The sequence below is a fragment of the Pleurodeles waltl genome, chromosome 1_1, assembly GCF_031143425.1.
Source record: "Pleurodeles waltl isolate 20211129_DDA chromosome 1_1, aPleWal1.hap1.20221129, whole genome shotgun sequence".
NCBI lineage: Eukaryota > Metazoa > Chordata > Amphibia > Caudata > Salamandridae > Pleurodeles > Pleurodeles waltl.
Window position 1 is genome coordinate 798,891,975 of NC_090436.1, and position 15,828 is coordinate 798,907,802.

At 41.8% G+C, this 15,828-nt stretch overlaps 1 protein-coding gene across 2 annotated transcripts in view; it reads left to right on the forward strand.

Annotated features, from left to right (window-relative positions):
- The window catches only part of TUT7 (terminal uridylyl transferase 7), a 1,097,449-nt gene that overhangs the window by 25,147 nt on the left and 1,056,474 nt on the right, over window positions 1-15,828 (forward strand). For both annotated transcript variants that reach the window (XM_069228237.1, XM_069228248.1), the window contains exon 2: window positions 1,087-1,259. In XM_069228237.1, coding sequence (XP_069084338.1) covers window positions 1,087-1,259 — 173 coding nt within the window. The remainder of the gene's footprint in view (window positions 1-1,086; window positions 1,260-15,828) is intronic.

Sequence of the window (15,828 nt, forward strand, 5' to 3'; positions counted from 1 at the left end):
CATCAGCACAAATGTGTAAATGTAACTGACGTAGACTAACTTGACAAAATCGTCTGGAAAGTAAAATTAGTATTCAATCCTTTGAAGATTTAAAAAGTAATCCATCTGCTCTCAGTGAAATGTCCAATAAGACGTCAGTTTGTATCCAGTCATCGCCAATTCTATAGTGTCTGCCTCAGTAATTATCCAGTCGAGACAAATTTTATGATCCACAGCCTTTATTATAGAAAGCAGGAGATAGACGTCTTGCTCTCTCATCCTCTCCATCCAACCTTAACAACTCCTTCACTCCAATTTCGAATCTGCCCCCGTTACACAGCCCGTGCCTTAACAATTCTACTAATTCTACAACTGCAATACATCATCTACATACTACATCACTATACGCAATAGTTAACAAATAATCATGTAATGGCTTCCAAATGTCCTTGGGGCCTGGATATGGGAGGCTGGAGCTCAGCATAAGTTTTGCTGGTGGTATCACAGTATATTGTCCTGTAGCCGTTCGCCCTGGGTGGGGGACAGGCTTTTACCCCAACATATAGCTATCTGACGTTTAGCCAGCAGCAGTGAAATGTCATTGAATCACCTAGAGCCGAGCGGAAGGGGTTTGGCAGCGGGGTTCGTTGATTGTCGGGCTCAATAGTGAGCCCAGTCATTATTGAAATGAAAGCAAGGATTTGGAGTCAGTTTGTTTGAATAACCAAGCAGGTCCACGTATGGTGTATAATTTCAGATTTTTTTTTGTGTGTGTAAAGCTTAAGTATGCCCATTCTTCATTTAAAACAGACTTGCGTTGTTTTTTTTATAAATCGTACCCTGCACTATATAGTCGTAGCTCTGTCTCCTCCATCCAGCCTTCACGAGTACCTGCATCACTTTATCTTGTCTTTATTTCAATTTCTGTATGTACTTTGCCATTTTGCATAAAGGGATCATGCAATATACAAAAAACAGAGTGCTGTATCTTGTAACAGTCGCTAGCAGTCTGCTTTCCAGAATGTTACATATTTTGCTATTGTTTGCTTAGGTTTGTAGACCGATTGTGATTCAATTAATCAGATGTGACTTTTAAATGTTCTGTAGATTCCATTAAAAAAAAGTCCAGAAGATCCAAGAGAAAAAGGAAGTACGAACGGAGTCTTGATCAGGACGTGGATAGTTGCATAACAGACGAGTCTATGTCAAAACAAGAGTTGCAAGAGTTGCAGCAAGCTGAGGAGTCTTTAAAGAGGGACTGTATTTACAGGTTGAAGAAGGTACGTTTTCTCACATAACTTCTAAGATTCTAAAAGCCAAATGTGTTTTGTAGGCTTTGTGTAAAATATTTTTATCCCAGTGTAACCCTAAACATCCAGTTAGCTCACGGTTTCCCAGCACTGGCAAGAGTACAGGTACTCTAAAGACTGATTCCTTTCTTCCAGACATCAGAATCTAGGACGGTGAGGATGGTTATTAATAGTCTTGTCCATAGAGCTGATTACCAGTGCCCTTTTCCATATGCATCTGTTGGAAAAGACTCTAGTGTCATAATGGGCACACACATCAGAGATTTGTGAAAAATGTCTGCACTCCTCACATTTAGGTTTCCATATCATCAGTGCTTTGCAATTCTCTGTTGATAGACCAATCTGGAACATTTGCATGCACACATTTTTCTGCCATTTTCACTTATTCCCAAAATGGTCAGGAAGATGAGGAAAGAGCCCATGACTCATGTTGAAGCCACAATAGTATTAGATGTACACGGGAAACCCAGAAATCATTAGGAACCTAGGCCATACCTTGTATTCTGAAGGACAGTGGTCCCTAATAAAATTATATCCAAGTAGTATTTTAATTAAAGTACAAAAAATGAAAGAAGCATTAATTAATGAGATGCAATGTGTGCTTAGTGCCGAAATGTGCTTGGTGCTCTCGTATAACTGATGCACACAAGTGATAAATTGTGATCAGTATGTGTCTCAATAGAACAAGAATTGCATGGCCCGTTATGTAATACAGAATCCATAGAGTCCGTGTTTAAAGTCGAAAATGTTTTGATCCTTGTGAGATTCTCAAGATCATCATCATCACTGGAGAGTATAGAGGAACCAGAGGAAGAACTGAAGCAATAAATAATACGTACCTGAAAATAAAGGAAAGCTTTTTAATGAGAAGAAGGAGAAAGGCTTAAAACAAGGCGTGTTTACATAATGGTTTGAGGTCGCTTACTCCCTTGGTGGTATGTGCAAATCACACTAGAAGAGAAAAAAATGGGAAACCAGAAAAGTAAAATTAAAAGGGTTATTCACATGGTGGGGTTAAGTGATGAAGGAGCACATCTATCCTCTTAAGACCTGATGATGATCCTGTGATTGTCACAGGGATTGCAACACCATTGACTTTAAAACTAACACTATGGATTCAGTATTACATTAATGGGCCTTGTGATTCTTGTTCTATTGATACATATACTGATCAAGATTATTCACCTGTGTGTAGAGCACCAAGCACGTTTCTGTACTGAGCACCCGCTGTGTCGCTGTTTTTAATGCTTCTTTTGTTTACTTATGCATAGATTAAAATAACACTCTGGTATAAATATATGGATTGGTTAGTAGAGACTACTCTCATCCAGAATAATCAATCTGTTTGAAGCCTTACCAACATGGACCAGGAGATCTGGAACTCGCAATTGTTGGCAATGTGCATGCAGCACAAACACAGGAAACACAGACTTAGTCCATGTGTTGACAATAAAACAAGGCCAAGTTTACCCTCCAAATTTTCAGCCAATCAATCTTGGTATTTGGCTTGTGAAGTGATAGAGATTTGGTACCGTTTTGTACCTTTGGGGCGCGTGACTATAAGGAGGCACACCTTACTTCTGCTTAGGCATACTATGCAGCAAAATGGAAGTGTTTTTACATAACTGTCTACAAACGCCGGCACCCGTGCTAAATGTTGACCCACCTTACATAGTCCACTATGTTTATTCCCTAAAAGAGGCTTACACCTCGATTTGCGATCATTTGTCAGCTTTAGCCAAGTTCTTGCAGAACTGGCAGCCAGTCTCTTTTCAGAAAATTCTTCATGGAAGGAGTAAGAAAGGGAATTACTCTTAGAACTGTGAAGGTACCTACTGGGGATCTCTGTAATATTTTAAGCAGACTCTTGGTTTCCATGGTTTGAGCCACTGAGTGATGCTCTCTAGGAGCTTTAACCAGGAAAGTAGCATTTCTTGTTGAAATTAATGGCATAGTGAATCACCTGCTTTAATAGCTGCCGTGTGGTGTCAACGGATAAATTACGTTTTAATGGCTCTTCATCTACGATCTGTGACTCCTCTGCCATGCTTCAGAAGCTAATAAATAATAGAATGACAGTGTTGGGGTGAGGACCAGTGGGTGGTAAAAGAACCAAACATGTTTACAGAGTGAAAGAGGAATGATGAGAAGCACAACAAGAATGTAAATGAGGCAAACAGTGGGAGAGCGTGGACAGAATGGAGGAAAGAAGAATACAAAGAAGAAAAGAATGATAGAAGGAAAATAGCAAAGAAAGGAACAAAAGTTATAAGAAATGGAATAAAAATGGAAAGACGGGAAGTGTGTGCTCAAAGTGGGAGTGGGTTTAATTTTCTGGCTACTTCCTTGGTTGCAAGCACATATTCTGTGTTGAACTAGAAGTACGCTCACTCCAAAGGGCACCTGCAAAAGACCCTTGTAGATGGAGATTAGTTTGATTTGGCAGTCAGTTCACCAAGTCTAGAAGGCATTGATTTCCTTTGGTACCTGTTTAAGGATATAAATAAGTTACATTACAGCATGCATCATCAAGTTTTTTAGATCAAGAGGAGCTTTTTCCTGGCCATAGATGTATATAAAAGTAATGGACATTTGCTTCCTTTATGGGATCGCCGGTTTTCCATCTTTGAGAAAGTAATGTGTTCTGCTGTTTGCTAGGTGCTTAGAGATTGAATGCTTCTCTGCAAGACGATTTTGCTTCTTAAGGAGTTGGCTCTAAAAATGTTGTGGTATGTCCGGTTGATGACAAGACTGCAGTGACGTTTTCTAGGACTGTGTTCATATTGTATACCTTTTGGACTGTGATCATATGTGCATTTCCAAGGAAGAAGGCAGTTGGAGGGGCCATGGTGGAGTTAGGGGTAACCATTTACCATAACCCTGGCATCTTTAACATTTGAGAGGAGTAGGGTTTTGATGGTGGAGTGATAATTAGGGGTTGGCATACATGATTTTCCACTCAATATTCACTCTGAAAAAACATTTCAAACAAACTCCATTTTAGATCCAAAAGGATCAGCTACGGCCATGTTTCCTTGTGGGACTTGTAGATCCACTAGTAACATTGTAAATTTGTTTTGAAATCCCCATTTGCTGTTGACTAATAAACCAGGACACATTGAATTGATCGTGTCACATGTCCTAAGGCAATTTGGTAGTTTTGTGCAGCTATGTTTGGGAACAAGCTGGCTGTAGGTCAACAGGCAACACATGAGGATGTGACCTCTTCTTCTCATGACTGCCTCAAGTGACTTATTCCCGGGGAGATGCTGTATATTAACTAGCATTCCTAAACTCTTATCTTATTAATGCCAAAAATACAAAAAACATGGCTTTTGTTTTACAGAGTTTTTATGTTTAAAATGTTTTAATGTGTGGTTACAGAAAAATAAAATATATATGCTGTCTTAAAAAGAAGTAATAGCAAAACGTATAATGCACAATACACATCAGCTATTACATAGTAAATAGAACAAAACATTGTTTGGAAAAAACCTGAATCTGAAGTCCACGAAAGTGAAGGAAATGTTTCATCTTGGTATAAACTTTGTGTAAGGGTTCAGTATCCACTCCCACCTTTGTCGGTATTGTTCTCAAATGCATTCCCCATCTTCTGCGCTTCAAGATCAAGAAACCATCGCCCATCGGATCAACGCACTCGAACAAAGGCCCTTAGGGCCTCTCCTTTTCGGGTCGACCATTTCTATTACTTGAAAAAAATATAATGCCCTGCTCATGGAACAGGCTTCTTTCCAATTGTGCCCAAGGTGCCATGCAAAGTACCCATGGACCGACCAACATCACATCTGCAATCTTATTTTTTTTTTCTCCCGACCACAGAGAGGATGACTGCAAGGCCTGCCAATCGTTTTGGTCCAAAACGTTCTTGCAGGACCGAAGAACGCGTCGCAGGGAAATGCAGAGACAAGAGTTGGAAGACACACCCGATATCCTTGAGCACCAGGATGTCTGTCAGGAGGAGGAAGAGTTCCACAAGGTCTCTGCAGCCGAAGAAGAGGCCTTTGTCATCAAGGGCTCCAACTCAAAGCTAGAGATAGGCTTCAAAATGCAGGATCTTCCACCAGGTCAGTGTACTGTGAGTACTAATATCCCTGTCCTGCCACCTAAAAAACATTCATCTGAACTTAAGGCTTCCTGCCACCACTACCAACAGGCCTGGGTCGGCTCCGAAAATCCGATTTTGTGTGCCTTGCTGACCAACTCCACCTTTTGGCACCAACCACTTCAGCTCCAACAGCTTCGGCACCGACCACTTTGGCGTTGAAGCATAAAACCGCGTTGCACCAAAATCTGACTCCAGTGCTTTGGTTGAACCCATTCGCCTTAAAATGCAGGAGAAGCTCCTTGCCCTTCAGAAGCAGATACATATATAGCTTCGTACTGGCCATATTTTGGCAAAGACCGTTACCAGGCCTCCTTTTTCGAAGCGACAACTTTCTTTTGAAGTGGCCATTGATTTGTCAGTACCTACAATTAAGAAGAAGAGAACTGATAAAGCCACCTGCCCTTGACTTCCTCCTACACCGTCTTTTCGTCCACTCCCAGAACCACCTACACCACCTTTACCCTCTTCCCCCCCTTATTCTCAGGGTGGTCCATTAGATATCACCTCTCAAGGGTCCCTACACTCTTACACTGGTGGACATGGGACCAGGATGATACTTTTGCACCACAATCCTCTGATCCTTGGTCAGCTTACAACCTGATATTGATCCAGACCTTTACCCTGCTATGCCGTTTCCTCCAGATGACCCTACTTCCTTTCAGGATCTTATTGGCAAGGCAGCAACACTCCACCAGGTTCTTTTACATGAAGAACCCATTGAAGATTACTTTTAAGAGACCAATAGGGCAACACCTCCCTATGCTTAAGGGTATGTTAAGACCTGCAGATGACATCTTGAATGATCCTGAAAATGCCCGTATTATCACATCAAGAGTGGATAAAAAATATAAGGCCTCACCCTCTGATCCTCTTTTTATTAGATGACAAATTCCACCTGATTCCTTGGTTGTCTCCAATGCCTCCAAGAGGGCTGGTTCCCAAGCTGTCAGTGACGCTCCATTGTCTGACAAGGAAAGCAAGCTTGTTGATGCTTCTGGCAAATGAGTCGCAGCGCAGTCCACCAATCACTGGTGTATAGCCAATACTATGGGGTTATTAGCCAGATATGATTGTGCCCATTGGGTTGAAATGAAGAAACTCCCCCCAATACCTCCCAGAAGAACATAGGAAGAGAGGGCAGGAGATTGTAACTGAGGGACAACTCATCTCCAAAAATTAAATAAGATGCACCCTAGACTCAGCAGACACAGCTGCCAGGGTAATAAATACAAGTGCTCTGCTGCACCGTTATGCCTGGCTGCGCATATCTGGCTTTAAGTGCAACAGAGCCTCTTGATTGTCCCTTTTTTTATAGGGAATACTTTTTTGGCCCTCAGGTTGACCAAGACCTGGAAAAATGGGGAAAAAAAACACACAGACGTTGCGAAGTCCATGAGTGCACTTCAAACATCAAGTCTCCGTGGCTCATTTTGCCTCCCATCCTACAAACCAGACTCCAAGACAACCTCTTCAGATACCTCGTACTCATACCACCGAGGATATCATCATCAATCCTCTTCCCGGGCAACTACAGGGGCACCTGCAGAGGCAATAACACAAAGGGAAGAGGCAAAGGTGCTTCCCCACGTGGTGCAACACCTGCCACAAAGCAATGACTCCCTTCTCCCTCGATTATTCCACACCAGTTGGCAGATGATTGTAACAGTTCCTTTCTACTTGACAGTCCATAATCAGACTAGTGGGTGTTGGACATTGTCAGACCTCGAAAAATTTACTCGCCCACTCGCTACGGCAAGTCATATTTTAAAAGGTCGATGTTTTTTTTAGGACCTACTCGCCCCTTCTGGCCAATTGACAAAGAACAGGTATTCTGTTCAGTCAGAAAGTGAAGGAGCAATAAAGACATCTTTAAGTCTTGTTCTTGTCAGATTTGCTCTGTGTTCAGAGAAAGAGGTTTAAAGTCAGTTTGTCTTCTTACAATTAATTTTCCTTCTGACTGCAGAGTTCCAGGATTTTGTAAGGTGATCTGTCTGATCTGCTTTACAGAGAGGGTGAAATGAAAGGCTGTAGAGCAGTGGTTCCCAACCTGTGGTCTGGGGACACCTGGGGGTCCGCAAAGCCTTCTTTGGGGGGGGTCTCGACTGCTCGGAAAATTAAATAACAGATTAATATTGTGTATATAAATAAAAGTGGCTAAGAGTAGAATTGAACAATCCAAAAACGTACTGTAAATGTCAAGGAATTTGAAATTGGAGGGTAAATATTAAATTAGTATCTTCAGATTCGTGGGAGCAGAGCAGGTGCATCAAACAGAATATAGCATGGACCATGTGTGGTTCCAGTTGAATTTAGAAAAGCTCCAACCTTCCTATGAAAATTAAATGTTTTATTTTCTTTATTTATATTTGGTTGCAAATTAAATTAAAATGTGTTATCATTTGTGTATGTGTTTGATTTCTTATTTCTGTATTTTTTTTGCATTGTTTTGCATTTCAAATCATCAACAATGTTTACGCTGAATCCCCAGCTTTCAGTAAAGACTCAGTGGGGGTCCCCGGATTGCAATAATGATTCACTGGGGGTCCCTTGGTTCTAGTAATGATAAAGTGGTGGCCCACAGAAGTCAAAAGGTTGGGAACCACTGCTGTAGAGTGTCAGTTTTTTTTTTAACACACAACATTTAAATAACTAAGTCAACTGTGCAAACATTTCAAAATATATTTCAGTCGTTGTGAAAGCCCATTTTATGTACTTCTGTGTGATGAAAAAATATTTTAAACAATAAAACCATTAGATTTGTGATGTGCAAAGGATAAATATGTTTTCGTAAGCCCAATTTTCACAGATTATTGTTAATACACTATATCGTTTTTATCTGTAAAGCTGCAAGATAGTGGGAAGGTTTTGGGCATTTCTTGGAAATGCACTGTCTGTAAATGACAGTGTGCTGCCACATCATTCTTTAGTAACATAATTTTTAAAAGTGAGTATTTAAACATAAACAGAGAAACAGTCCTGCCCTGATGGCAATTCCATTAGTAAACTAAGAGGCAAGTCATGGATCGTGTGTCCCCTTTATGTAGGCTAGATTCTTATTATACATGGAGCAAACATTTATTTAATGAAACGAGCTTTTTTTGTACAGCAGAAATCCTGAGCTCACATTTTGAAGGTGCACTCATATGTGAGAATGAAGAAAAAGGCGACTCTGTAAACTAAAATATTTGCCTAGTATCACACAATTTGAGACCCGTTTATGGGTCAAGTACATTACAGTTAGGTCGAGTAGTTTATGCAGGTTACTTGGGCTGCAGGTCTAGTAAAATTTTTATGATTTTTCGAGGCCTGATTATCCAACATAGTTACTGTCTGGAGCTCATTTCCACCCCTCCAAACACCTCGCACTCACAGACTTTCGCCGGAATATCTAACACTCTAAAACAAGAAGTTCAGGATCTCTTACTCAAAGGAGCTATAGAACCCATCTCTACACAACATTGAGTCAGGAGTATACTCCTCATACTGCCTAATCCGCAAGAAGGATGGGTCCTTGGGCCAATCTTAGGTCTACGGTCATTAAGCCACTACATTCTCGGAGTATTTCCATACAGTCACCCTTGTGATCCCACTTCTTCAACATGCCAATTTATTCTTAGTACTAGACTTAAAGAATGAACCGGTTTAAAGTCTTTTTATTGGGGTCACTACTGCACCTCGCGTATTCACAAAGTGTCTAGCGGTGGTAGCAGCACATTTGCACAGACAAAACATTGACATCTTTACATATTTAGATGACTGGCTGTTTAAAGCCAGCACTCACCCAATATGTCTCCATCACATCCAAACTACCACAGACTTTATACATCACCAAGGTTTCACCATCAATTTCCAAACATCTCGCCTTTTACTATGCAGATTCAACCCTATCTGGGGCTATTCTGAACACACGGCTGGGATAAGCCTATACCAATGCAGCACGAATAAAGAATTTTCAAAGGCAAATATCCTGTTCCCAAGCCAAACAATTAGTCACAGTCAGAATGGTCATGAGATGTCTGCGTTTGATGGCTTTGTTCATCACCATAGTGCCAAATGCATGACCACACATGCGTCCACAGCAGGAATGTCTGGCACAACAATAGTCTCAGTCACTGGGTCAGTTGGAGGATCTAGTGTTGGTAGACAGCTGCACTCAACGTGCACTGCAGTGGTGGAACAAAAACAACTTGTTAAAGGGGCAGCCTTTCCTCAACACTGTCCCTCAAGCCATACTGACAACAGATGCATCACAGACTGGGTTGGGTGCTCACCTTCACGATCTCAGTCTAGGGTCTCTGGGATACTACACACCACAGTCTGCTGATCAGGTGAAGAGTGAGTGTTTTCAACACTAGGTGAACAACTAGAAGCTCTAGGTAGTTGATGTGCGAAGTTATCTGGATCCGGACAAATAACATGTACATAGTAACAATGTACTATTTACAAAAACGGAGGGACACATTCTCTGCAGTTATCTTGCCTATGGCAGACAATCTGGCACTGGGCTCTATGTCCCAACATCCACCTGTTAGGGGAACATCTTCTAGCAACACACAACAATTTTGCTGACCTTCTCAGCAGGATGCGGCAACACATCCACGAATGGGGAACTTCACCCACAAATCCTACTCCCCTACTTCCAAAAGTGGGGGGGGGGGGAGAATCAAACATAGATCTGTTTGCAACAGTGAAAAACACAAAATGCCCAAACTTTGCCTCCAGGTTTCCACACCCCCAATCCGAAGGCAGTGCTGTATGGGTGAACTAGTTATGATTATTTGCCTACACTTTTCCGCCTGTCCCTCTTCTTCCGTTTTTGGTTCTGAAGCTCAGGCAAACATCCCTCACACTAATACTAGTGGCTCCCACATGGGTCCGACACCCCTGGTTCACCACCCTCCTTGAATTATCAGTAGTTCCTCACAAGAAACTTCCCCTCAATCTGAACCTCCTCACACAGAACTATGGAGAAATCAGGTACTCACATCCGAAGGAACTAAATCTAGCAATTTGGCTTCTGAGGTCATAAAGTTTGGCTATCTTAACTTGCCAGAAGATTCTTAAATCTTAAAGAACATTCTTAAAGAAGCATGCAAACCCACCACTAGAGCATGTTATGCAGAAGAATGAAAACATTTGGTTTCTGTTGCTATTCAAAACAAAATGACCCTTTTTAAAGCCACAGTGCAAGACATAGTTACATAGGACATAATGGAACTTGTAATATGGCGGACAGGATATTCGTCACGTTTGCAACGGAGTATCTCATCTGCCAAGGCCATAATCAGGCCCATTGTCTCCTACTTCTCTGAAACGTAGCATGCACTTCTATGAGCTTGCATCCTGCTGCAATAGCTGCTTACCTACAAAATAGGCAGCACCTTTCTCTCTTCAAAATTCCAGTTATCATAGCCTTCATGGAAGGGCTTAAACGGGTGGTTCCACCAAGGACTCCTCTTGCGCCTTCTTGCAATCTTAATGTGTACTTACAAGACTCATGGGTCCACCATTTGAACCCCAAAACTCATGCCCTCTTCAATTTTTTACTTGGAAAGTGCCATTCTTAGTCGCCATCACCTCACTTAGGCATGTTAGTGAGCTCTAGGCTTTAATCTTAGAAGAACCTTTCTTTCAAGTACGCAGAGATAACGTGGTTATTCGTACCAGTCCTAAATTCCTACCTAAGGTTGTATCTCAATTCCATCTCAACCAATCCATTGAATTGTCATTTTCTTTTTCCCTCAACCAGACTCTGTTGCGGAGAGAGATCTTTATACACTAGATGTTAATAGCGCGCTTATGCTCTACATTGATAGAACTAATACTTTTGAATAGAATGAACAGCTTTTTGTCTCCTTTTCACCCCCCCACAAAGGCAACCCTACATCCAAATCAGGCATAGCCAGAATGATGGTAAAGTGTATCCAAACTTGTTATGCTAATACCAAAAGACCTTTACCTATTCCCCCTAGAGCACACTCCACTCGCAAAAAGGGAACAAGCATTGGCTTTTTAGAAACTGTATCCCATACCTGACAAATGTATGGCAGCTACATGGTTCACACCCCACATCTTCACCAAACATTATTGTGTGGATGTTTTAGCACGCCTCCAAGCCAATGTAGGACAGCAGTGCTATGTACACTTTTCCAAACAGCTGCAACTCACATGGATTAGCCACCACTTTTAGAGGGCACTGCTTTGAAGCCTATGCAGAGCATTTGTATCTACAGCCACACATGCTATCAAATGGAAATTTTTACCCAATTAGCATCTGTGGCATGTAGTGCTGTAGATTCACATGCGCCCGCCATCCTCCCCTTACATCTGTGGCCGTTGCAGTTCATTTGCTTTTCATTTACATTCTCATTTGCATGGACGTCTCTTTATTTACTCCTACTCTACACTCCATTCACACCCGTCTGCGGGAAAAACAATCTAACAATGGAGTTGATGCCCATACGCATTACCAGCGAGAGGAGGAGTCACTATACCTTGTAACTCGAAAGACTTTTTGAAGAAAACAACTTGCACACTTCTGGACCCAACACTAGATGGCAGGAGTATGCAGAGCATTTGGAACTACAGCACTATGTGCCACAAACAAAGTGAAAGTGCCCTTGGAGATACCCCTTCCAAGGTCAGATTCTTTTGAAAAGAGGAAAATGGTTGTTTCTTCTGAAATATTTCGAAATATCATTAGCCCTGTTAATTGGAAAGTTATTAAAATTCACTGTAGCTTTAATTTAGATGGTCATGTGATCTAGATGAAACCCTTTTCCTCTCCTCCTTTTTTTCTTGTTTTCCTGTTGCCATCCCTCTACATTCTTTTTTAAAATACCTCGTTTTGTATTGTTACATTTTTTAGGGAGAAACTGTCTTTCGAAGTATTGAATTTCAAACAAACAATTTCTATGTTACTGCAATACCCGCTGTATGAGGTGCTACATTAGCACTAAATGTGTAAGACAAGGTCATGGACAAAACACTGACCTCTGTCCAGTTGATTCTCTTTCGGTCAACCAAGGCCTATATTTTTTTAAGGCAGTAGTCCTCTTCCTAACCTTCGCTCTGCACATCATCATCCTTGGCCTCATGGTCAAAGATGAGATGTTTGAGAGTGAAAACCAAAACCACCTCACAGGTGCAAACCGAGCATAGATGCCCCAATGATCTCACTGTTTCCAGAAGGTTCCCAATTCCCCAACTATGGGCAAAACCCACACAACCCAGAAGAGAACTTTTCCACAATGTGACTTAGATGAAAGATGATTCCTCTTTCTGCAATCCCCACCTTTTAGGGCCCTCCTACCTCATTTGCTGCCCCAGAAACACGTGGAGACACTTGAGTCTCTCCTCCTGGGGACCGTTGAACCTGCCAAACTGCATTAAAAGACATACACTCCCTTTTCTTCCTTGTGAAAAAAAAGAAAAATCATATGTACGCCACCCTATAATTGACTTTTAAGAAAAAAAGACAGTTCTTCTCCCTGCCACCTGTGACCCTTTCAGAACTTCCAAATGCTGACTATGGCCAAAGTGCTAGCAGCAATTTAGAACCATAATTGTTTGTTATTTTGACTTGCAGTATCCATATTCTCATGTGTCTAACCATCACAATAATATTTACAAATGTTCAAGCTAGTGGAATGGTGTTTTTGTGGTTGCTAAAGTTGCATTGGTTTCCCTATGTGATGCTTGCCCAGTAACAGCATCCTCCAGAGAGCCTGTTGCCTCCAATCTGACCCTAGCTCGCTGTTCTTGGGCTTAGAGTGAACTTTCCTACTCCTTCAGATACCTCATAAGACTATGCTGAAAAAAAAGTCTGGTGGAAGTGTGGTATCTGTCAAGGGGACTGAGGACATCTTCATAGAGCCCTTATCCATTGAATCACTGCTGGTCCAGGCCTTGGTATTGAAGTCTTCCTGTGTGTGGGTGTCCCCGTATGTCAAACTGCTTACGGCTCCTACCACAGCTTCCTGTGATGAAGCATTGGGATCAGTTAGTACACACTAAATCCAACTTGTCCCATTCCACTTATCTCTGATGCACTCTGTGATATGAGGTGTGTTCTTTGGGTACTGAGACAATCATTGTTTACTGGGCAGTATTTGTGTGGTGTTGCTGTTTTATTATTCATGTTCCATGGACACCAGTAGTGTTGCACTCACATTTGATAAGCAAATTATCACATATGTGTGCTTCACTCTCCAGTGTTGTGCAGTTCAAGCATAGTGTGAGAGGCTGTCATGCTTAAAACAAGAGACACTGTAAATAGTGCAAACCACATGTTAAGTCATTTCTGTACATTCTTGGAACTATAGGAGTTTATTTCCAGGGGCTAATTATAATATGATGCACACAACTAGAAGGTACCACCGCTTTCAGAGGCTAAAACCCAAATGCATGTATAGAAGCGAGGTAGTAGATTTTCTAGAACATTACATCTGCTAAACAAATTTTATTTGTGGGGAAGTTTTAAGATATTCTCAGAAAACCTTGGGATTGTTTGGCCTTACTAAAGTGTGTTTAATTTTAAGCAGGCAATAGACAGAGATACTACACATTGAAAAACAATAAATCTTGTTGGATATACGTATTGTCTCTCAACTAAGGTAGCAACTACTATAAATATCAGGATACCAAACTAGTAGTGATGTGGATAGTGCTGCCAGTGGGTTAAGTTAGTTGTTTCATGATGGGCTTACAACTGGATGGTGCAACACTGTTGTACCATAGAATGAAATATTTAAAATTTTGGTGGATCTCGATAAACATAAGGGCAACATAATTTATTTTTTATTTTGCTGCCCTGGTGACTCTGTATCTCCGGTTGTAAGGCTGGCAGTGCAGTAGGTTGGAGAGCCTGCAACTAAATTCTCATCAAAAGCAGTTTAAAAAATAAATGAGCCTAAAGACCAACCACCCAAAACTGGGATAGAGCTCACACCTAAGTCAAACTGTGTTGTGAATACCAAAAAGCAGGTTGTTTCCAAAACCTGTAGTCCAGCTAATGGGACAACTTTGTTTTTCAGGACACATTCAGGGGGAGGCTGGTTGCAGACCCAACTTGTCTCCAGTCTTGGTAATAGGGAGGGAGACCTCCTCTCAAAATGGACTGGGCATGTCTAGATTTTCAGTTGGCAGGGATGGCACCCACAGCTAGACCCAAAGGCCTGACCAGTTCCTTCCAGTAACAACTCGAATTAAGCATTGGATCGCTGATCCATCCACACCTAAATACTAAATACAGGGAGTGCAGAATTATTAGGCAAATGAGTATTTTGACCACATCATCCTCTTTATGCATGTTGTCTTACTCCAAGCTGTATAGGCTCGAAAGCCTACTACCAATTAAGCATATTAGGTGATGTGCATCTCTGTAATGAGAAGGGGTGTGGTCTAATGACATCAACACCCTATATCAGGTGTGCATAATTATTAGGCAACTTCCTTTCCTTTGGCAAAATGGGTCAAAAGAAGGACTTGACAGGCTCAGAAAAGTCAAAAATAGTGAGATATCTTGCAGAGGGATGCAGCACTCTTAAAATTGCAAAGCTTCTGAAGCGTGATCATCGAACAATCAAGCGTTTCATTCAAAATAGTCAACAGGGTCGCAAGAAGCGTGTGGAAAAACCAAGGCGCAAAATAACTGCCCATGAACTGAGAAAAGTCAAGCGTGCAGCTGCCACGATGCCACTTGCCACCAGTTTGGCCATATTTCAGAGCTGCAACATCACTGGAGTGCCCAAAAGCACAAGGTGTGCAATACTCAGAGACATGGCCAAGGTAAGAAAGGCTGAAAGACGACCACCACTGAACAAGACACACAAGCTGAAACGTCAAGACTGGGCCAAGAAATATCTCAAGACTGATTTTTCTAAGGTTTTATGGACTGATGAAATGAGAGTGAGTCTTGATGGGCCAGATGGATGGGCCCGTGGCTGGATTGGTAAAGGGCAGAGAGCTCCAGTCCGACTCAGACGCCAGCAAGGTGGAGGTGGAGTACTGGTTTGGGCTGGTATCATCAAAGATGAGCTTGTGGGGCCTTTTCGGGTTGAGGATGGAGTCAAGCTCAACTCCCAGTCCTACTGCCAGTTCCTGGAAGACACCTTCTTCAAGCAGTGGTACAGGAAGAAGTCTGCATCCTTCAAGAAAAACATGATTTTCATGCAGGACAATGCTCCATCACACGCGTCCAAGTACTCCACAGCGTGGCTGGCAAGAAAGGGTATAAAAGAAGGAAATCTAATGACATGGCCTCCTTGTTCACCTGATCTGAACCCCATTGAGAACCTGTGGTCCATCATCAAATGTGAGATTTACAAGGAGGGAAAACAGTACACCTCTCTGAACAGTGTCTGGGAGGCTGTGGTTGCTGCTGCACGCAATGTTGATGGTGAACAGATCAAA